The following is a 23091-nucleotide window of genomic DNA, read 5'->3' on the forward strand; positions in this document are numbered from 1 at the left end:
ATGAGGGGTTGGTTGTAGTCAGACTGGGGGAGGGAGGGTCAGCCCTGAAGGGGTAAGGATCTCTCCCCACCCCACCCCTGACTCTCTGAACCTCCCAGACTCATTCAGTTTTATCCCCCACTTTCCAGGTTTGAAAACTGAGACTATCTGGGGGTGGTGGTTCTTAGTCCCGGGCATCTCCCTCTCACCATGCATGGCCCGTCATTGGGTCTCACCTTAATAAAGAGAAAGATTCATGTCCCAACCAAAACACACTCCGTGAAGAAGCGCCAGAAGCTTCCTGTTATACTCAGTCCTAGATACAGGGAGACTGACTTCTTGTGGCCTCATTCTAAGAGTGTTGCTATAGGGAGACTGAGGCAGAGAGCAAAGACTGATGCATTCATGCCTTTCAAGTTGGCTGGTACTCTGGGGAAACCAAGTGATAGAATGTCTCTGTCTCTGTTAGTCCATATACCAAGGAAAAGGATTTCTAGCCTGAAATAAAACTGATTGTGTCCCTTTTCTCCTTGAAGACCCTCAGAGGAGCCCCATTGCCCATAAGAACCCATGAGGGGCTTGGCCGGGCCCTCTGTGGGCTCGTCCGAAGTGCTGCTCAGGCCTCAGCATCTGCCTATCCTCCGCGCCCTGCAGTCCAGTCCATCAGAAGTGCCGCTGTTCCCAACTAGCCAGAGTCCCAAGCTGCCACCCTTTGCCCCTGCTAGTCCTTTTCCTGGGGATTCAGCTCCCACGGTGCCCCTTCTAGAAGCTCCCTGGGTTTCCCAGGGAAAGCTGAGCACCCCTGCTGTGAAAACTGTGCATGCCTCCAGACAGGACATCAATCCTCTGTAGGAGGACAGTTTCTGTGTGTCCACCTTTTCCAGACCTGGAGCTCCTTGAGGACCACAACTTTTATCTTTGTGTCTTCAGTAACAAGCAGGAAGCCTGGCCCCATGTAGGTATCCAGGCAATGTCTGCCAATAAGATGCAAAGATCGCACATGAGCAGAGGACACCTCCCAGGAGGGTGACATGTCCCTGAAGCCCCAATGTATTAGGAGCTCTTGTGACATGGCTTCATGTGCTGCTGTGAATGAGATGCTATTTCCATTTCAAAAGGATTTGCAGCCTGGTCCTTCAAAAAGAGAACTCCTGTGTTTGAGATACTGATTTACAGAAGTTCCATGAGCCCAGCTTCCTAGGTAGGGATCCAGGAGAAAGAGTCCAGGCAGGCCAGAGGCAGCCCAGGGGTGGGGCTGGGGCAGGGAGTGGGTGGCCAGCTTGGTGGGACTCCAGCCCCCTGTGCCATGCCCCCTCCGCCCACCCCCTGTCCTTGGTCACTCAGCTTTTGCCCAGATTTCCATTGATTAGAAATCAAAATGATGTTCCTAAAAAGAGGACAACGTTTGATCCCATGGAAAGAGCAGGACGCCCATGGTTATTTGGCCAGATGTAAAACTTTTCTGTCCTTGGACAGACCTACCCAGAGTGGTGGGCTTCGTGGACGTGGTGGGGGGGGGGTCCCTTCGAAGAAGGTCTGAGGACAGTCTGCCTAGGGGCCCCTCCCATGCCACCACACTGGAGAAACCAGGGTTGTGTTGGCCGCATCTGGGTGGAGGTCTCAGAGGCACACAGCCACCCTCTGTTTTATCTGAATCTGTGTCTTCTAGAAGGATGACACAGTGCAAATGGTGGCCCGTGTCGCTGGCTCTCAGAAAACCGTGTGGGGCAGGCCAGGATCTAGAGACCTCAGGGCAGTTTAGGACTGGGGAAGGGGGCACTGGAAGGACTGCCTGATGGCAAACCTGGGTGGCTCTTTAGTACTTCCTCACCAGTCTCCCCCAGCCCTAGGCACCCTCTGCCCTCAGCTACTTCCCTTGCCTTATTTCTCCAGATCTGCTCTTGGCCAGCTCACGATCGCCCTGGGCCACAGAATGGCAAGGTCAGAAGGGGATTGAAGTCAGCTCAGCTTACATAGGGTGGGGGCCTGCGTACCCTAAGCAGCCCCATGGGGCAGCGGCCCCCTCCCTAGATGCTGAGGGCTGGGAGGTCATGCTCATTGCAGCTCTTCCCACCTAGCCTGAATCGAAAGGCTCAGTCGGATTGGATGATGGGTCAGACATGGAGTTCACTCCTAGTGGTGCTGTTTGCAGTGCTGGAGCCTTGGACTGTTAGAGCCGGAAGAAGTTTCAGAATATCTGTGGCCTGGATATGTCCCAGCTGTGTTCTGTGGGCAGTTAGTAGAAATCGTTGGAGGACCTGCTACATAATCAGAGACCTGTGGGTAGTGCGGGAGGCAATACAGATCAGTAGATCAGATGGAGCACAGGCTCTGGACTCAGATGGCCCAAATGAAAATCTTGCTTACTAGCTGTGTGGCCTTGAACAGTTACTTAACCTCTCTGTGCTTTATTTGCTTCTGTAAAAGTGGAATTAGTCATACCCTTTGAGATGGGTATATACTGTTAATGTGATGATTAAATGAGCCAATCCCCCAGCATGTCATGATTATTAATAAGTGCTGACCTAAACAAAGCTCTATAGGTTTCTTTCCTGCAGGACTGCTCAGAGCCTTTGCTGTACTAACGAACATGGTGCTCTCCAAGACCAAGGTGGGCATCTACAAGGCATCATTTCATATATGCCCACAGAATTCATTTTACCTCCTCGAACAGGTGTTCCATGAGATAGTGTGAGATTCCAGAGTTTGTCTGTTCTATCCTAGAAGAAATAACCTGAGGTGTGAGGTGGGCTCGTGTAGCAAGTGTATAAGGGCCAGACTGGAACTAGAATTGAGGTCTCTGACTCCTATCCCAGTGTTCTTTCTAGTTGGCATCACTGCACTCACCTAAAGAGTAATGACAGCAAAGACAATAGCACAACTAAAACTTCCAGAGTGTTTATTCAGTGCCAGGCACTGTGCTAGGCTCTTCCTTGTCATAATCTCACTTAGTCTCTTAACAAATAGGTGCCATATCAAACCCACTGTACTGAGCTCAGAGAGGGCAAGCAGCACATTCAGCATCACACAGCCCGTGAACGGTAGAGCCAGGACTCAAACCTGTGTCTGGCTGGCCCTGAGGCCCTCAGGCCCAGACTTAACCACCCAACAGCAGAGATCTTGGATGTCCAATGGCAGACTTTTAGGTCTGGAGGTGTCCTTGGAAATAGCCACGTATGGCCCTCTCAGAATGGCTGGATTGGGGAGGGGGGTTCCCCAGCTCTGACAGTCATCGTTGGCCCAGGCCCTGGGGACGGACTGCTCAGCTTCAAGATCTCCTGCCAAATGATTTTGGCCAGAGCTGGGCTTCACGGTGGCACTGATGGGAGCTGCCCTGAGCTGAGAGCCTCTCATCAGCCTGAAATCAGGATGAGCCCTCCATGCGGCTCCCTTCGGGGCTCTCTGTTAAGTAAAGATGCCACGGTGGTTCGACCAAAAGGCCTCTTTGTCTGAGGCCCTCACGGCCCACACGTCCTCTGCCCCCAGAATGCCGGTCTCTGTCGGCATGAAGAGCCCCTGTGTTCGCTGCTGGGGCTGCGCAAGCCCTTGGCCGGCCAGGGCCTGCGCAGCGGGTGGGTAGCAGTGTGCTGGGCGGGGAGGGCGCGAGCGCTCCAGGCCGGCTGGAGACCTGCCCTGGCTCCCTTCCCTCGTCCTTTCAGGGAGCTCACCCTGGCAGCGAGTCTGCACGCAGCCTGGGTCCCTGGTCATGGTTTCCCTCCTGCGTCCTGCCCTGCCCTGCCCTGCCCAGCCCTTCGGTTCTGCCAGGGGCCTTTGCTGCACACAGGACATGATAATGTCCCTGTGCCTCTCTCTCTCTTTCTGTAGATCTGTCTCTCCATCTGTCTCTCTCTCTCTTTGTCTTTCCCCCCACTCTCTATCTTCCTCCTTCTTTCTCCTTCCTCGGTCTTTCTTTTCCCCTTCCCTCTCCCTTTCCTGGGGGAGAAAACAGCACCGGCCACGTAGGTTAGGTGACAACATGGATGCTTTGGGGGGAGTCTGTACCCATTCTACCTTCTGAGCCCAGGATTTCATTCCGCCCATGAGCACAATAGCCCCAGTGTCTCCGTCATAAACAGAGGCAAGGGTGTCTGCCTCCAGGACAAAATGTCTACCTCCAGCGACAACATCATCAGACGTGCTCGTGCAAGGGCAGAGGCTGCATCTGACTCACCCCTGTGACCCCCAGCAGGGCCCCATGTCAGAGGCACACACTGAAAAGCCCTCACTGTTTGTCAGATGATTGGGGTCAAGGGGCCTGGAACACAGTTGCCCATTAAATGTTCATTCCCCTTCTTTTCTGTTTCCTGGAAACAGAATGGGATGTGTTAGGGACCCTCGGAAAGCCAGGGGCTCTAGAAGGAACAGCTGTGCATTGCATGATGTTGTCTTACCTGCTGTAGTTGGGCCTTATCTTGCCCAGGTACGGGTATGACATCAAAAAGGACCATCATGGTGGGATGCCTGGTGCTCAGTGCCACACCTGCACCGTTACCTGACCAGCTCAGAGAAGAATTGAGCAGTTGCTTCCCTGTTCCTTAACACTAGACCTCTCTCCTTGCAGCCAAAGACCACATGGGCATTTTTTTCTTTTTTGCCCCATTATCATGTCCCACTACTATTAGATATTGGGCTTTGGCACAGCAAAACCCTTCTTCATTCATTCATTTGAGGAATACTCGTTGCCTGCCCGCTCTGTGCCAGGCACTCTTCTAGGATCTAGGGACACGCAGGCAACAGAACAGACTCCCATCTGCATGGAGCTTACCTTCGAGCAACTTCTTTCCCACCCGTGACACAGCTTGTGGGCAGGCCACGTGGCCTCCCTGAGCCTCCACCTCCTTACCAGTAACATAAGGATGAGGTCTGCCCTCAAGAGGACCGTTAGGAGGTTCCCAGTGACTCTGGACATGGAGGCCCCCCACGCTTGGTATAGGGGAGATGCCAGATTGGATCATGGCCCCTGAAGCAGCCCCGGTGAAGGGGGCCCAGCGAGGCACAGGCTCGTTGACAGGCTTCTGTTCAGCTCTCCCCTGACCTGGAGCCTCCTCATGGGCAGTCCTTCGCAAGTCCCACAGGCCCAAGTTTTCCTCTCCCTTCTGGCTCTAGCCCAGAGTTCCCTTGGCCCTGGCCCTCAGCCCTGCTTTGGCAGTGGCCTCTCCTGTCTGTACTAAAGAATCATTCCAGGATCTTCTCTGCACAGGAGTGCAGCAGCCAGGAGCAGGGCTTCACCTGGTCTCACGCTGCCCCTGCCTCCATGTTGGGCAGGTCAGGGGTCCCAGGTGCCCCAGGCTATAAGGTATGGAGTATGCACCGGTCTGGTACACAGCAGGGGCTCTGAGCACGTCTGGCAGTCACCCGTCACTTTCCAGCAGCAGACTCTCAGGCCTTTCTGGGTGACAAGCTCACAGCTAGCCCATGATCCTACCTGGACAGTTACCCCCACATGGTGCCCATCTTCTCCTCTCACTGTGGAAAAGTCTTCCTAAAACCCTGCCAATCTTTCTAGGTACTATCGGATTCTGTCACAGCCCCCTGTTGTCCTTGCTAGAATGATCTGCTTGTCGTTAAAAAATTGTGCAATCGGTATTTAGAGACGGTGACTATCTGGTGTGTCTAGAATGTGGGTAGTGGGAGACGAGGCTGGTAGAATAAGACCTTGGGTTGTTGGGCTAAGGATCTTGGACTTCCTCTGTGGCCAGGAGAGATTCTTTCAGGGTTCACACAGAGTGACTAGTTCCCGAGGGCCCTAAGACTTGAGGGCCATAAGGATCAACGGGCATTGTTTTTTGCTTTGTTGGCTGGTTTTTAGTTGGCGAACTGGCTGGTCGAATGGTTGGTTGGTTGAATTGTTGGCTGGATGGTTGATAGATTCATTGGGGTTGACCAGTGAGTTATTTTTATTACTTGACTAGTTGGTTAGTAGATTAATTGGCAGGTTGGCTAATGGGTGGGATGGATGGAGAGCTGTTTCATTAGGTAGCTGATTGGTTGATTTGTTGATGAGTTGTCTGGTTGGGGCGGTGGCGGGGTGGCTGGCCAGTTGGCTGTGTCGTCCACGGCACCGTCCTTGAGCCTCTGCCGTCACTGGCAGCCCAAGGGGACCCTGCTTGGGGCTTTCATCACACCTAATGCCCTTTCTTCCTGTCTTTCCACAGGCACTTGTTCGGCTGCCTCCCCACATATCACAGTGTGAGGAAGTCTTTCGGTTCTTTGAGGCCCGACCAGAGGATGTCAACCCCCCAAAAGAGTAAGTGGTAGTTCAGGCCTCTTCTTTGTGCCTTGAGGTGTGGACAAAAGTGGAGGGCAGCCTGGAGAGGCTCAGGATGTGGGGACACAAGGAAAGGGGGAGAGATGGGCCAAAGGTATACGGACCATTGTTCCCCAGACTCTTAATGCCTTGACCTCATTTCCCTTGACCCCAGGGCTGGCAAGTGAGGGTGTCTGTGCATTTGGGGGACAGGTTTCCCCGTACACTCTTTCTAGCTCCCAGGTTACTGTAAGGAGCAGATGAGGTGAAAGAAAGTCTAACGGTCCCTCTGCTCAGATGTCCAGGGTTGACCATCATTAGTAGCTGTGTTTACGGAGGAGGAAACTGAGGCCCAGTGAGTTTAGGTGATTGTCCGAAGTCACATAGCTGGTTGGCTGTGTGACAGGCAGGAGGCTCTAACCCAAATCTTTGATTCCTAGTAGTCCGGTGCTGGCTGGTATTTCCACGCTTGGGGAGAAATGGGGAACCAAGCAGGTGTCTCTTCTCTCTGGAATAAGAATGCTCTGGGTCTGGTGGTCAAGAAGATCCACCCGGTCCTGCCGGTTTCTCACCCGTACGACCAGGCTCCGCTGTGAGGGCCGCCCTCGCTTGCTCAGTACAGTTCCCTCAGCAGACTGGGTTCTCAGTGGAGACAGAACTCCGGTTTCCACCAGGAGCTGATGCACAGAAGAGGGCGGACAGGGAAGGGTGTTGGCTGGGGAGAAGGTGAGGGTGCGAGAGATCACATCCCTCAACATCTCTTTTCCCCTAAAACCTCAGAGTACAAGGATGGGTGGCTGAGAGGCAGATGCGGTAGGTACTGCAGGGAAAGAATAGTACGAAGGAATGACCTGGGGCAGGTGGGAAGAGGCCCGGGGCCACCTGGGGATGGGGAGAAAAAGCCTGAAGACAGGGTGTGTGTTGAATGGCTCTTAGGGCACCATTGACGGCACTGAGTGTGTGCTCTGCACATCCGTACATGGCCGTCCTGCCGGGAGGGACCCTTCTCTTTCCAGTTGCACTAGAGGACTCAGAGCCTAAAATGGCCTGGGCCCTCGGGGGAGAAAAACCTGCCAGCCCAGAGGCTTGCCATCTCTCCGAGGGCTGCCTTGGGCTTAAGAAACGAGCAAATGCCACAGACCATCAGAAACTCATCAGTGACGGGTTCACAAGGTAGACTCGTGGAAAGCCACAGAGACTAGGAGGAGTTCACGCCCCACCTGTGCTGCTGACTGGCCACACAGGCTCGGGGCAGGTCACTCCGTGGCTTCCCTGAGCTTCATTTCCCTCCTCTGCCACAAAGGGACCAGGATGAGTCCCTGCTCTGGCTCCCTCCAGCGATTATCGGTGAAACTCAGAGGACATGAGGGCTGGGCCAGAGCTTCGTCAACAATGAAACGAGACAGAAAAGCCTGCTCTCGCCAGAGGGAGAAGCATTGCCCTCGCTGCACCTGCTGTGTCGGGCTCATGAGAGGGGACTCGTGTATTCTTATCCCCACATTACAGATGTGGAAACAGGCTCACAGCAGCAGCCTGAACTTGAACCCAGATTTTTCAGGTTCATATAGAGGCCCATACTCTTTCCACAGCTCCCGCTGCCCTCCTGGTTTGGGAGGAGTCAGGGGGACGGTGGTCCCCAGCCTCTCTGTGTCCCTCTCCGTCCCCCCCGTCTGTGCTCCTGCCTTAGCCATCCTCACTCTCCCAGGGCAGAGGAAGGCTCCAGAGACCCCAGCAGTGGCCCTGGTCCATCCGGCTGTGATGGTCTCTCACAGCCTCCCCTTTCTTTTCTGCTTCCTTCCATGGGGAGAGAAGAGGTGTCCCTCCCCAGGCGATTGTCATTGAAGTCCCATGTGATCACTTGACCCCCAGAGGGGAAAGGGATACTGCTGTCAGGTGAAGCAGCCAGTGCATGGCCACAAAATCACTGACCCTGCCCTTGATCCGTGCCCCTCTGCCCCATTCTCTGCCAGTCAGCTGCGTAAATTGGTCCTGTGTCACCTCCCCACCTCTGCACTCATGGCAATAGGTTAGCCTTTTGCTCCCCTCCAGAAGGCCCTCCGGAATGATGCCAACCAGGCGTGGGGAGACAGTGATATATTGGTGAGGCAGTGGGCATGGCTTTGCCTAGCCGGGCTCTGGGATCAAGATCTGCCACTCTAGGCTGTGTCTCTGGTCATTGGCTCAACTTCTCTGTGTTTCTGTTTTCCCATCCCTAACACATGATAACATGGGACTCGTGGAGTGGTCCAGAGGGCTGACAGGTAACAAGTGCATGAAGACAACCTGGTCAGGGCTACTGGCCTGTAGGTAGTACTCCGCAGTCTTGTTCATGGAAGCTTGTAGAGCAGAAAGGAATGTGACCCAGTGCACACTCTCTGCTGCAGGGGAAAGCATTTGCGTCCAAGTCACCACGTCAGGGGGCTTATTGGCCTCTTTCTTGAGGGGCTAGCGGCCACCTGGGCTGGCTCACAGCTGGTCTGGCAAGAGATGGCCTGAGACCAGGAAGCCCTCCAGCATGAGACAGGCCTCAGGCTCCAGAAGTAGGGTCAGCTGTGGACAGACAGTTCTGAAGGGCTTCTCTTCCCCGGGCCCTGCTCGGCCTCCAGGAGCTGCCAAGAGGGACGCATGTTCCAGACCACAGCGTGCCTGCCGTTAGAGCCCAGACCCGTCGGTGACCCGGGCCTGACAGGCTGACGATTCATCAGCCCAGAGCCTGCACCCCCCTCCCTCAGAGCCGCCTCATACACCTCCCCCTCCATCCTGAAACATAAACACAGGCTCAAGTAACAGTGTATTTTGACTCAGGGGCGACTGTAGAGCGGCTTATCAAATTATCAAAGCCTGTGGATTTAATTGGAATTTTGCAGATAACCCCCTGGCTCTTTCAAGTGTGAGGCCGCAGGGGCCCTGCGGGTGTTCACAGGGCCTGGGGTGGGGGCCTGGGTCCCATTTCTGTCTTGCTGGGAAGGCAAGGCTGTGGCAGCCCAGCCTTGATGGGGGAGGCGGACCAGGCCCGAGCTCCCCGGCTTTGATCCCAGGCCGCTGGCTGGCTTCTGTGGGGGAGAGCCCAGCCCTTTTCTGAACGGCTAGCCTCGCTCTCAACCCCAGCCCCACACTGAAAGGATGTCCCTTGAGGACGGACCCTTCAGGTGAGCCTGACCCAGCACAGCCGTGGTGGCGCCCCGTCTTCACGCAGCCCCTAGGAAGGCAGCTCCCGTTCTCCCGCCTCCCACCACAAACACACATGTGGGCTGCTGCTGGGCCGGCCCCAAGCCCCGGCATACATGCATCCCTTCCCTCCACCCTGCCATCCACTCAGCACACCCGGGGGGTACTCCCTTCAGAGCGTTTCCAGACTCTGACTGCCTCTCACCGTCTCCCCTGCTGCCACCCTGAGCCAATCTCCCGTCCTCCTCTGGATTCTGGCCTCCTGACCGACCTCCCTGCCTCTCCCTTCGCTCTCTAGGGTCCATCTTCAACATTTCGGAAGGAAGGGTCATTTAGAAAGATCCGTCGGATCACGTTGCTCCTCTTTTCAAAGTCCTCCATGCCCCCCATGTCCTTCAGAGTCAGGGCCCCCTTGGCCTGGCCCTCCCTGCCCTCGGACGCCACCTCCTGCCGCTCCCCCGCCTGACTCCTCCCCAGCCACACTGGCCTGCCGGCTGCTGCCTGCACCTGCCAGCGGTGTTCCTGCCCTGGGGCCTTTGCACTGGTTCTTGCCCCTGCCTGGGCCACGTGGCCCCTCTCCGAGTGAGCCCCTTGGCCTGTTCCCACACCTCCTTCCAGTCTTTCCTCACAGAGCTGCTCGGCAGGGCGGGCTCCAGCCTTCTGCTAAAATCCACCCAGTGCTTGCCCTCCCCTTCCTGGCTTCGTCCTTCCTCATGGAGAATGAATCACCACTCACACGTGGCCCATTCACTCATGGCGCTGACTCTCGGTCCCTCTCCCTGGGACGTCGGTTCTGGGGAAACGGTAGCGCAGAGTACCCTTACTCTTCTCACTACATCCCCAGCGCCCGGAGCAGATGCTCAGAACATCTGCCAGAGGAAAGACTGAGGGTTCAGCCTTCATTAGAGTCTTACACGGTAGACAGACCGTGACGTGATTCCACAGAGGAGATCAAGGCCCAGACAGCCGCCATAGCTTACCCAGTCAGCCGGCTGGCAAGCAGCAGGGCCAGGATCCAAACCCGGGGCAGGCTGGCTTCCGGCTGACACATCCAACCCCAGCCCTAACCTATCACTCCACTCAGGCTTCCTAAGTCGGCCCCCTCCTCGCAGCGCCCCCTTCTGGTCCTCAGCTGGCCAGGGCACATGGAGACCCACCTTGGCCCCTTTGACTGTTGTTTTCTTTTTTAAGATTTTATTTATTTATTTGCCAGAGAGAGTGAGAGAGCACACAAGCAGGGGGAACAGTGGGCCGAAAGAGGGAGAAGCAGACTCCCCACCGAGCAGGGAGCCTGATGCAGGGCTTGATCCCAGGACCCTGGGACCGCGACTGGAGCCGAAGCAGACGCCCGGCCATCTGAGCCACTCAGGCACCCCAACAGCTATTTTCTTTTTGAGGATGATGTGTTCTTGGGAAGCCCAGTGGTTGAATAGGAATGTGCACGTGTGTGTGTGTACATGTGTGTACATATGCACGTGTGTGTATGCATGAGTGAGTGTCTTCATGGGGAGCAGAAAGAAAAAGAAAGATGTTACCTTTATTGGTTACTTCTCTGTACTCTCTGTATTATCTCATTTAAATCTCAGCCTCCCCCCCACCGCCCGCCCACCTGAAGTCAGTACTGTTGTCCCTATTTAGCCCATAGGGAAACAGAGGCCCTGGTGGTACATGGCTTGCCCCAGGTCACACAGCTGAGAAGCAGGGGAGGCAGGCCTTGGACAGGTCCACCTGCCTGAGAATAGGGGGCACCATTCTGTCAGCCACCACCCCACCCCACCTGCCAGACACACACACACACACACGCACGTGCACGTGCACGCGCACACACCCCTTGGGAGGGAACTGAGCATCTCTCCCTCCAGCCCCTGGTACATGGCCCCAGAGTAACGAGGGGTCAGTGGGCAGGGTGGGCAAGACAAGCTAGTGATGATGTTTCTTAGTCTCCTCTCTGGGGACTCTGGGGCAGCTGTGTGGCTGGCTTGGGTAGGGATGGCCTTAGTCACCAAACCCCGAAGGAGGCAGAGAAAGACGCACCCCTGGAGCTCAGGGGAATTCAGTGCAAGACAAATTCTGGGTTAACCCTGACAAGCCCCCGAGCCCAGCTTCCACCCCCGCAGTGCCCAAGGTGATCCCCGGTGGGGTCCCGGGGCGACACCTGCCCTTTCTGCCATCCCGGGCTTTGCTATGTTGGAGCCAACCCCCCACCGCTGGAGGACCGATCCCCTGCTGGGCTGGGGGTGCTGGGGATCAGCTGGTCTGGCTTCCACGGGTGTAGGAGGCCCCCTGAGCAGTGGGCACCTGTGCTCTGATTCCCATGGGGTGTCCGTGATGGCGAAGCGGGGGCTAAGGCAGGCCCAGGCTGGCTTGGCAGGACTTTCAGAGGACTCAGCCATGTGACCCAGCAAATACTTCTTTTCACAAATCTTAATTCTCACCCAACTGAAAGAGTGTACCCAAAGGCTCTCAAGGGGACCTCCATGAGGCCTGTCTTTAGGGTCCTTGGTTGATGCATATTTCTGTTGGAAAGGGTCAAACCTGTAGGGAGAGGTCCAGCCCCATGAGGAAACCCTCCACCCCCAGCAAAGGCCTGTCACCTGTCTTTGCATCTCTCTGGCCTCCTGAGCCAACAATCCTGCCCTTATTCTTAGTCTCCTGTCACCAGAGTGCAGCCAGCTACTGCCAGCCTCCAAACCCGTGCCCTGCTGTCCCCTCCACCTGAAGTAGTGCCCTGCCCCCCCTCCCCACCTGCCACAGGACTGAATCCCACTTTCCAGAAAGCCCCACCTGTAGGCCACCCCCCAGCTGCCACAGGAGCTGCACTGACTATATCACATGTAAGTGTGGACAGAGCTACACCAAAGTTGTAAGTGTGGACAGAGCTACACCAAAGTTGAGGCCATTTGACAAAATTGTCAGTAAAACTGTCCACAGTCGTAGGAGCAAAGTGAAGAAATTCTTGATCCCTCTGGGGTCACTGGTCTGGGTTCGGGGCCAGCTCTGCCTCTTGCTTCTCTGTGCCTCAGTTTCCTTATCTGTAGAATGGGAATTGCGATGGTGCTCGAGCCCAAGGGTCGTGAGGAGGTTGGCAGTCTGGCACACAGCGAGGTCAGCTGGGGCTTGCATCCTCCTCACCTGGGGAGGGAGGGCATGGCCTCGAGATGCTGTCCCTCACGGCCTCAGGGCTGCATTACATCTTTCTTGTGCCTCCCGACTATAGCTGACCCTCTGCTTGCCACCCAAGCCCACAGCAGGGTGAGCATATGCACATTTGGACCTCCTGTGAAGGAGGGCAAAACAGAGGCCAGGCTGGGCTGCTGGCTTCTCTCTTGTCACACGCTTTGCATCCCACGCGTCCATCTGCTGGCAGCCTGCAGCCTGTGGCCAGCAGGGCTCATGCTTACACAACAGCACCGGGGGCATGTGGTGGGGCCACGAGGCGGGCTGAGGGTCTCCTGCCCCCCCGCCACCCCCTCTCAGCTCTAGGCTCAGGCCTGTCTCCTCAGCCTATTTTTTCCCACGGAGCCTGGCAGGATCCTGGTCAAGGTCTTGAACTTGCCTGGGAGGAGCAGAGCCTTGCTAAACAGGTTTTTGTCCAGCCCCAAGGCCACAGACCTATCCCCTGTCTCAGACTGGAACAATGGCCCAGTGTTTAGAGGGACCTGGGCTACAAGGTTGTGGGCCCACGGCCAGATTGGGTCAGAACTGTCCTTGCCCCAGCCTGCCCAGAGCGCCGGCTTCTGGCCTGGGAGTCCGCCTGGGGATCCCTGCCACAGCCATGGGGCAGTCAGGCAGACCCGTGAGAAAGGGAGGCTGTCCCACCAGCAGGCCTGCCCTGCACAGAGGTGAGGGTTTGGGTCTGGAGTGTGGGCTGATGCAGAGAGCGCTGAGCAGGGGTTCCATGAATGGAGGACAGGGCAAAGCAGAGGCAGGCAGAGGCTTGGGGTTGGGGTGGGCATGAAGGCAGACCCAAGAAAAAGCACTCCTCTGGAGGGGCTCCTGGCCTCCCTTCCCAGTTATATCTTGGAAGGGATGGAGGCCATGCCTGCCCCTTTCCCCCAGGGAAAACAGAGGCCGGGAGGACAGAAGGGACTTTGCCAGCCCTGCCTCAGGGGCCCAGACAGGACGGCTCTGAGAATCTGAGGAGGCTTCTCCCGGGGGCACCCCTGTCCTTAGTCCCAGTTGAATTCCAGGTCAGGCCCACCCAGGAGGTAGGCTGACTGCTTTGCTCAGTGTTTGACTCCTGAGTTAGAATCCAGACTCCGCTGCTGATGGCAGGTGACCTTGGGGAGGAGCCTGCTCTGTGAGTCACACCTGCCTTCCCAGGAGTGGAGGAAAATTAAATGGGATGATGTGTGTGGAGCACACAGTAGCTGCTTCCCTTCTCTCCTCTTCCCTGGGAAGCAAAGGGAAGGTTGTGCCAAAAGCCCTGGAGAGAGGGTCTCTGCAGTGCTCCCCTCCTCAGCATGTGTCCACTGAGCACCTACTATGTGTCAGGACATCATGGACTGATGGACTTAAGGCTCAAGACTGCCACTAGGTCGAAATTTTTAACAGAGTGAAATTAACTCCAGAGAGGGACACCTGGGTGGCTCAGTCGTCAGGTGTCTGCCTTCAGCTCAGGTCATGATCCCTGGGTCCTGGAATGAAGCCCCGCATTGGGCTCCCTGCTTAACAGGAAGCCTGCTCTTCCCTCTCCCACTCCCCCTGCTTGTGTTCCTTCTCTCACTGTGTCTCTGTCAAATAAATCAATAAAATCTTTAAAATAAAATAAACGAACTCCAGAGACAACAGTCAGAACACCCAGCTCTGCTTTGGCTTTGAATAAATCACTCCCCACCTCTCCAGATCTGTGAAATCCTCTGCATCTGTGAAAGTGGCCAACGATACCCATGTCACGGGGGTAATGGAAAGGTTCAAGGGTGCTAATGCCTGTACGTGCCTCGAGAGTGCCTGACCCAACGCAGCTCATTCCCAGAACTTCTGTTCTCCTTCCCTTTCTTCCATGAGCCCAGGCCTGCATGCACAGGGCCACTCTGGGAAGGCTGGGGGAATGGAAGTGGTCAGCTCAGCAAGTACTTGCCAGGGTTGGTTACTGATGGGGGGGAGCGGCTGCCCCCCTCTGCCCCCAGGCACCCCACTGGCTATCGAGAACTCCTGGGCATCTAGCTTCTTGGCCTTCCCCGGGGGACTGATGCCCTGGGAACTGGACTGGAGAGTCCAGTCTCCCGCCCTGTGCTTTGCTGTGTCCCGGTTAGACCCTTGCCTGCAGGCTCTGCCACCAGCCATCTGGCCAGGGACGTGGCCCGCACTGTCCCTCCAGCCTCTCTGCCATTGGCAGCTGCACGAATAGTCTCTTTATACTGACAGGTGAGAGAGCCAGCTGGATGGAGGGACCGTGGGTCCCCCGGGAGCTGCGCGCTTGGGACAGCACAGAGTTTCATGCAAGCAGACCGTGCCCGCCCCCTGCTCTGGCCCCCTTTAGCCTGGGTGGGCAGGTGGGAACCAGGTGCCCACAGGAAGCTGGTTCCAACCCACTTGAAAGGGGCATTGGCTCTGGGGAACAAGGGTTTCTCAGGGCCCGGCTGTCGTGCTGGGTGGGAAGTGCAGGGAGGCCACCTAAGCAGCCCAGCTCGGGGCAAAGGCTGTGTGGGCTGCGGCTACAGAGAGAGGCTTATTCCATTTCCAGGCCTGGCGCCGGGGTTCAGCTCTCGCCAGCGGGAGTGGGAAGGTTAAGGGATAAGGATAAGGAAGGGATAAGAAAGGTAGAGGGGTCCCGGGGTGTGTGTTTCCCTGAAACCTTAGCCCCAGGAGGATGATCCTGGTACACAGGTGCCCAAGGCGCCCACGGGTCCCTTCCCTTGCTCCCAAGGCCACAGGATGAGCGCCAACCCCCCGCCCCGAGCCCAGGAGGCCTGCTTTGTAGTTATGTCACATTCAAGGGTGTCTCAGTTCCCCTCCCTTGTAGTTATTACCCCTCCATTGTAACCAGTCCTCTGGCTAGCCACCCCACAGGGAGCCCATGGCAGAGCTAAGCCTCGAACCCAATTCTTCAGCCTTCTAAACTAAGCTTTTCTCTGTTGCCATCCAGGCAGGAGCCATTCGCTCATTCAAGCATGTTTGGTCATCTTCTTGGTGTGAGGCACAGGACCATGGAAGTGGACACAGCTCAGCCCTCCCCGTGGGGAAGCTTGTGGTCTGAGGGGAGAGACTGCACGGTCAGGGCCTGGCTTGCCTCTGTGGGAGGCAGCAGAGCACGATAGGGCTCTGGCTAGCACCAGGCCTCCTTCCTCACCTACTCTGTGGCCTAGAAATTATTCAAATGCCAAGACCTCAGTTTTTTCACCTGTAAAATGGGCCTTATAATAATAACCGCCAATTCAGCGGAAACAGGAGAAGTCAAACAAGTGATGATACAAGCGCTGGGCTGTCCAGAGCAGGGGGGTAGCCTGGTGAGGTGGTCAGGGAAGCCTCCCTTGAGAGGTGGTATTCAAGCTGGGAGCAAGGGCAGAACCACCCACTGAAGGGAAGTGCGAGACAAGGACAGTCAGATCAGAAAGAGCCCTTGAGCCTGGGGCAGTTTCAAAGAACTGAAAGAAATTCTGTCTTCCTGGAAACTGAATGTGTTGGCTAGGGCTGGGCCTGAGGCCTCCAGTGTCTAGTGGGTGACCTTGGACAGTCATTAAACCTTTGTATAGTTCAGCATCAGGTGAAGGAGCAAAATCTGGGGTTCTCTAGGGTCCCTCCTGGCTCTGACATTCTGTGATCTTCTCAGCACCCTCTGGCTATTGCAATGGTCCAAGCACATAGCAACTGGAATCTGCAGTGGTAGCTGAGGGCTGTGAGGGGGAGACATTCATAGACATGGTTAGATGTGGAATAGACAAGTGTTCTGCAGGTCATATGATCTTCCCTTTCACAAGGCCTGTACATTGGAATTTAGGCACCGCTTAACTTTGGGTGATTTTAGTGCTTGGGATCTGTGTGTATCTGGCTCCACCTTGTGGAAACCTTGGACATTACAGTTGCCAGTGTCGGGACAAATGCCCCTTGGCAGATACTGTCAAAAACTGTGCTGGGTCCTTGAGCATGATCTTGTTTAACCATCAGTATAATCCTGTGAGATTTATGCCTCCTTTTTGTAGATGAGGAAGCTTGGCCTTATGTTGGTTAAGTTACTTCTCAGCTAGTAAGTGTCAGAGGCTGGATTCAAACTCTTCTAACTTCAGATATGTGCCCCGCTAACCACGCAGGGGTGTGTGATGGAGAGAAGCACGGGGCCCATGACTAGGGTGACCAGCTCCAAATTGCCAGATGGGGCCCTTTATCTGACTGTAGGGCAGAATAGTTGAGTCAGGACCCCATGGTTGCTGTGGTCACAGAGGGGGCAGTTGAAAGTACACCTGAGGGCACTTTCCAGATGTGGGGACTCTTAAAGGAAAACCCAGACTTCTTCTCAGCCCACATCCATGAGAAGATACAAGGCTCAGGAGCCCCAGGGCCAGTTCAGGGTGCCCTCCCTGAGACTCCCACCCCTACCCCCAGCCTCCAGAGCCCCCAAGAGGGCCTTCCTGCTGTGGCTCAGATTTCTGACATGCTTCCAGAACTGGGCTCATTCTCTCTTCCTGAAAAGGAAGCCAGGTGTGGCCCAGACTGATACCTGATTTTGGCCTTCCTTGGGCCCAGCTGTGACCCCAGCATCAAACCAAGCCCTTAAGCCCCTCTCATCCCTTCTCTATCATGTGGCCCACTTCTCACATGAAGAACCCTGAATTAATGTGAATCCCCTTCCCCTTGCCCCACTCCAGGACACACAGCCCAAGGCTCTTGCTACCTGAGGCTAGGCAGGAGATTTTATTTTCAAACAGCCTTATTGAGATAAAATTGACATAAAACAAAAATCACTTGTTTGAAGTGTACAATTAATCTGCTGATGCTTAGTAAATTTCTAGAGATGTGTAACATCACCACAATCCAGTTCTAGAGCTCTTCTTTTTAAAAGATTTTATGTGTTTATTTGACAGAGTACGAGAGAGTACAAGTAGGATGGAGCGGCAGAGGGAGAGGGAGAAGCAAACTCCCCGCTGAGCAAGGAGTGATATGGGGTTTGATCCCAGGACCCTGGGATCACGACCTGAGCCAAAGGCAGATGCTTAACCAACTGAGCCACCCAGACGCCCAAGTTTTAGGACTTTTACATAACCCTAAAAAGATCCCAGAGGGAGGTTTTTAATTCTTCCTAAAAAGGAGCCACCATTAGTATCCCTTCCCTCTGCTCCTGGCTGGGAAGAAGAGATGTATGTTCCTGGAGACTGGGTTCTTCCCTCCACCATGTGCTGCTCTGATTTCTAGACCTTCTGGTAGTTCCAGCTGCTTTGGTCCTTACACAAATTTGTTCAGTAGCCCACGGGCAAGGCCGGCTTTACCTTCTCGGAGCTGCTCTGAGATGGACTGGCCACTGAGTGGGGGCCTCGGGTGCCCACCTAGCACTTCATCCCCATCCCCGGGAAGTTCACACACAGTTGGGCACCACAGGGCATGGGGGGGGGGACAGTGGGCACAGGCGGTGGACCAGGGGCTAAGCCGTAAGGTGCACGACTCTCTGCCCGGGCAACCTGCAGGCAGCCCAGGTGTTTGGCAGAAAGCAGTGTGCGTGGTTTAGCTCATTTAATTTTTGCATCTATCCATGAGGTGGGCACCGTTATTTCCCCCGATTTCCAGATAAACCCATGAAGGCAAAGGGAGGTCACGTGCCTTGCAAAGGTGATGCTTGGCAAAGATGGCGAGAATCCAGCAGTCTGGTGGGAGAGCCTGGCTCGCCCCCTTGGTAAAGTTCTCTACGTGTCTAACACGCTGCCCTGCACATGCTCATAATCCATGGGTCCCTATTATTATTACCGTTGCCGTTGTTGAGGGGCTGCTCCGTGCTGAGGGAGGAACCAGAGTCCTGGTTAGCCAGTGCCCGCCCACCGCTCACTGCTCAGCATGCGGCCGCATAGTTGGCAGTTTCTGGAGCCATCAAAGCAGCCTCTGCCATTGGGATGCATCTCACTGAGAGGTAGAAGGGGTGGGTTGCTCCCAGCTCCAGCCTTCAGACATCCTCCAGCCCTGCCCAAGGTCAAATCATCAGAGAAACTGGACTAGCACCACGTTGTCTGACTCAGAGTCCAGCGTTCCTTCTGGCCCTCGGAAACTTTTCCAGCTGATTTCCAGAGCATTCCGCATGCTGGTACACAGAAGGGCACCTGGAGGCCAGAGCTAAACCCTCAGGGACACTTGAATCAAAGCCTACCGAATACACTGGGAGGAGGAGCCAGCAGCTCTGATGGCCGGGGAAGTGGTTGCTGAGCTGTGATCAGGTCTGATCTAATTACACAGAAGCCAGCTCCCGATGAGAGAAGGCTATGCTTGCCAAGACAGAGAATTTAAGGTTAATGGCAGGGCGTGTTCTGGTCCCCATCCTGTGCAAGAGAGAGCACCCGTGAGGCTGTCTTACTGGTCAGAGCCCCAGGGAGACCCATGGTGCCGCTGGCAGCCACCTTGAGAGCCAGAGAACAGAGGATGTGGGTTACCCCCATGTTGGCATGTCTGGAGAAAGCCCCCACTATGTGTTGGCCATGTGCTAGGTCCGGCAGGCTATGAGGATCTTGGTGGGCAAGTTGAGGGGGCGGTGGGATACTTCATGCCAGAGACAGGGAGAGACAGGTGTCTTGGTTTAGAATACTGCAGAAGCGGGTCTGGGGAGGATTAGAACCCAGACAGTTTATTTGGAAGGCGATACCGGGAGATCAGTGGGGTGGGGGCGGGGGGGATGTTAGGCAGGGGAGGGAAGGCAGCCAAAAGTAGTGCACGACCAACCAGATGTCCTGCGGGGCTCTGGGCTTCATCCCATAGGGGACTCTGGGGGCTGGCAAGGATTGGTGGTCCCACCCAAGGGCTGGGGTGCCAGGCTTCTATGCACCCACGGAAATCTCTTTTTCCAGCTGTCCTGCGTCCCCCTCCCCCCGTCCACCTCCAAAGAGCAGCTAGAGAGGGCTTTCCAAAGAGCGCGTGTAAGCTAACACGGACGTGGCTTTCCACTGTGCTTAGGATGACTTCCGAGCAGGTTTGAGGTGGCCTGGGCCTAGGAGGCCTGGTTCCCTCCCTCTCCCCAGCCTGGAGGCCCCAGCACCCACCCGCATTCTGCCTGCTCCTCACGTTCTCCTGGAACCCTCGCCTCCTCAAAGAGACCTCCCTTTCTGTCCCTCTCTGCAAACTTTCCATTTTCTTCACAGCTCTTCACCCAGTTTCCCAGCTTGCTCTCCAGGGCCTGGCCTGCGAAGGCCTGGGCGTGCTGGCTTGGAGGCTTCTGAGCGGGAAGGGTGGAAAGATCAGGATCATGGTGGTTCCAAACAGTGGCTTAGGAGTCAGCCGGCCCTGGGTTCAGATCTCCGCTCGCTACGGAGCTAGCATCTTAAACACTCTAAGCACATGGGTGCCCTTATTCTCGACTTGGGCCCACCGGCAAGCCAGGCAAAGGAGGTGGTGAGGCACTGTGGTCTGGCCGGGGTAGGGAGAGATGCATGTGAGGCGGTAATGCATCCTGCAGCAGAATGCAGGTTGTCAGAGAGAGCCTGCTACCGTGGTGGTGCTGGCCCAGTAGTTCCCATGGCAACCCTGTGTGATGTCATAGCCAGGGGGTGGAGCCCAGGACACAGAGGCCATCCTCATTGAGCCATCAGGGTGAACTCTGCGGTGGAGACTGCCCGAGTACTCTGGCATTTTATACACCCTAAGGTCCACATTTGCCGACCCACTCAGTCATCAAGGAGGACCTCCTGGAGGAAGCAGGACTTCCACTGGGCTTTGCCGGGGCTAATGGAGTGGAAGGCAGAGACCCTGGGTCTGCCTGGAGGCCAGCTCAGGATCATGCCACCCATCTGGCCAGCACCCCCCGAAACCCCCTGCAGTCCTGAGCCAGGCTGCCTATAGTCAGGACATCAGTGCTTTCATTCAGCAGACTGTGCCTCCCCCTGGGTGAGGCCTGGGGAGACTGGGCCTGCTTCCTGGGGCCTGCTGTGGGGGCGAGGAGATAGCAAAGATATCGTAGTAATGTCTGAGCTACAAAGGAGAAGAGGGTGCCAGGTCAGGCCAGGTTCTGGGGGTGTCAGAAGTGGCATTAGGAGGTAAGGACGGGAAGGAGAGAAAGTCAGAGGAAGGCACCGTCACTGTTTCCAGAATTCATGACAACTCTGCTGAGAGAAACGGGCCCTGTGAGGACTGTGAGTCCTGCCCTTGAATGAGGTCGGGCTGTCCTCCGGCTACAGACCCCGCTGTGCGCCTGCTGGCGGCTCTGTTCCACAGCACAGCCTCCAAGGAGCGGCCCGGGGAGACTCGTCAGCCAGGGCGCTCTGAGCAGGTGGTCATGGACCCTGCACCACATGTCACAGCCAGGGTCTCCTTCCTCACACTAGAGATGAAGTTGTAACCTCCCCAAGAAAGTGTCTACAACTTGATGGTGGTGGTTTGGTGTTTCCGACTGCAAGTCTTTGCCTCCATCTTACCTTTTCCCCACCTACTCCTAATTTAGCTTCTCTGGATTTTACAGGTGTAAAATCAGCCACAAGGTGGTAAAAGATTGGAGCACTAGACTAAGACAGCTTGAGCTCCCTAGCTGTGTTACTTTGGGGAAGTTACTTGCCCTCTCTGATCCTCCATTTCTCTTCTATAACATGGAGGAGATAAGAGAATCTACCACAAAGGACTGTTGTGAGGATGAAATGAGCTGATATGTCTCAAGGGCTTAGTTTGGTAACTGGTCTAATGTAAATGCTCGAGGAAGTACTATTCTTGCCAATTACAGTATGACAATAATAATAATAATAACGGCAATAATAGCAGTGTATCCCCCCACACACATTTTTGGGAAAGAAGGGCTCAGTCAGTGTGGGAGGGCTATTCAGTGGTGATGCCCACTGAGGACTGACCCACCCCTGCCTCCCCCACCCCATGCCCCCCATGCTCTCGGGTTCAAGGACCCAGGCCGCCTCCAGGGCTACAGAGAACTTCTTGGCAGCAGAAGCTCAGGGGTCATTACACAGCAGAGGACGAAGGTGGTGGCCCAGGGCTGGCCCCCTGAGATCTGTAATTTGTGTCCTGGAGAGCAGTGAATTCACTGGTTGGAGCCCAGCCTATGCAGAGGAGGGGGAGCACGTGCAGGGCTGGTGGGAGGGCTGGAGCAGGAAGCTGGTACCCAGGGTTCCGGGCTTGCCCCTCCCACGGTGCGTGGCCTGCAGGCCTGTCTGGGGCCCGGAGCTGGAGGCCTCCCTGCAGAAGTTAAGAGGGGCCCAGTCTGTGATCTTTTCAGTCAGGGAAACCAAGGCATAGAGAGAGTGCCATCCCCCTGATCTTGCTCTGGTTCAGAGACAGTTGAACCTGAAACCCAGGTCTTGGGACCACACCGTCCCCCCCAGCTCCGGGGGTGGCTGTTTTGGTAACTTTCGAGACTCCTGGGTCAGCCCCCTCTCTCACATTGCCACTCAGGGAGGTAGTAGTCGAGGAAGTGCCCATGAGAAGCCCTCAGGTGGCCATGTGCCCAGATTGGCCCGGAGTGTCCCATGTTCCCTGAGCCTAGAGCCCTTTGTCCTGAATTCCCAGCACCTGCTGCCCGGAGTGTAGTGGCCGCCTGCCCCTTCGTGGAGAAGCATCACTTGTCCAGCTGTGGGGGACCCACGCTTGGCTGTCACCCCTGCCACCTCCAGTCTGTTAGGGCCCAGGCCCCAGGATGCCTGGTAGAAGCTGGCCTTGGCAAAGTGGCTTTACTCTCTCCTCTGAAGCCTGGATCTCTTCATCTGTAAACAAGCACCCTGAACCTTGGCCCACCCACCTAGGGCCAGCTAGGCCCATCTCCCCACATCCTTCCCTACCGCGAGCCACTGGGCCTGCGCGGGGCTCTGTGACGGGGGCATGGGGCCAGCGGGCAGTGGGGGGCGGGGTGTGTCTCAGACATTCTTGTCTTTATCCAGCCTGCTGGGCGCCAAGTACTCCACAGCCGTGGACATGTCTTGACCTCCAGCTGTCCAGTTGGGTGGGTGCTCTGGGGCTCTTCCCTGTGCAGAGCGGACACGAAGACAGAGAGCCTCCCAGTCACCCGGCAGTGCTGGGATGTGAAGCCAGGCAGCTGCACAGAGCGCGTCTCCCCCACGAGCTGCCTTCTGCACAGTGGTCTAGCTCGCACTGTCCGGCGTGCTGGGCAGCGCACTGTGGCTATTTCAGTTAAATTTGTATTAAGTCAGTTCTTGTATCACGTGAGCCGCATCTCCAGCCCTCGACAAAGTGGTGGTGGCTGCCTCGTGGGCCAGTGCAGGAGGAGGCCACTTCTGTTGGGGATCGCCATTCTATGGGGCAGCATGAGGTGGGGCACAGCTAGGTGCTGGGGACAGAAATGGGACATGCAGTGCCATTGGGGGTCAGCTGAGCTGGAATGTCGTGAAACACTGGAGAAGGGACGAGGGCATGTGAGGAGGCCACAAGCCCAAACAGCTCACTGTGTGGCTCCAGGTAGGCACGTTTCTTGACCTGTCAGAGCCTCCCCAGTAAAGCAGGTCTAAAGCACCTGCCTCGGATATGGAGACGTGGTCAGGGAGGTGTTAAGGGGCGGGGCTCACCTGGGGGCTCGGCGCCTGCTCGTGTGTCATGTGAAGTTTGAGTAAGTCTGGGAG

General features: G+C 56.0%; 1 protein-coding gene across 6 annotated transcripts in view; it reads left to right on the forward strand.

Moving 5' to 3' along the window:
- Positions 1-23091, forward strand: part of SH3PXD2A (SH3 and PX domains 2A) — a 227367-nt gene that overhangs the window by 118341 nt on the left and 85935 nt on the right. For all 6 annotated transcript variants that reach the window (XM_032880869.1, XM_032880887.1, XM_032880879.1 and 3 more), the window contains one exon: positions 6135-6226. In XM_032880869.1, coding sequence (XP_032736760.1) covers positions 6135-6226 — 92 coding nt within the window. The remainder of the gene's footprint in view (positions 1-6134; positions 6227-23091) is intronic.

Source organism: Lontra canadensis, unplaced genomic scaffold (genome assembly GCF_010015895.1).
Source record: "Lontra canadensis isolate GAN:19392208 unplaced genomic scaffold, GSC_riverotter_1.0 scaffold3, whole genome shotgun sequence".
NCBI lineage: Eukaryota > Metazoa > Chordata > Mammalia > Carnivora > Mustelidae > Lontra > Lontra canadensis.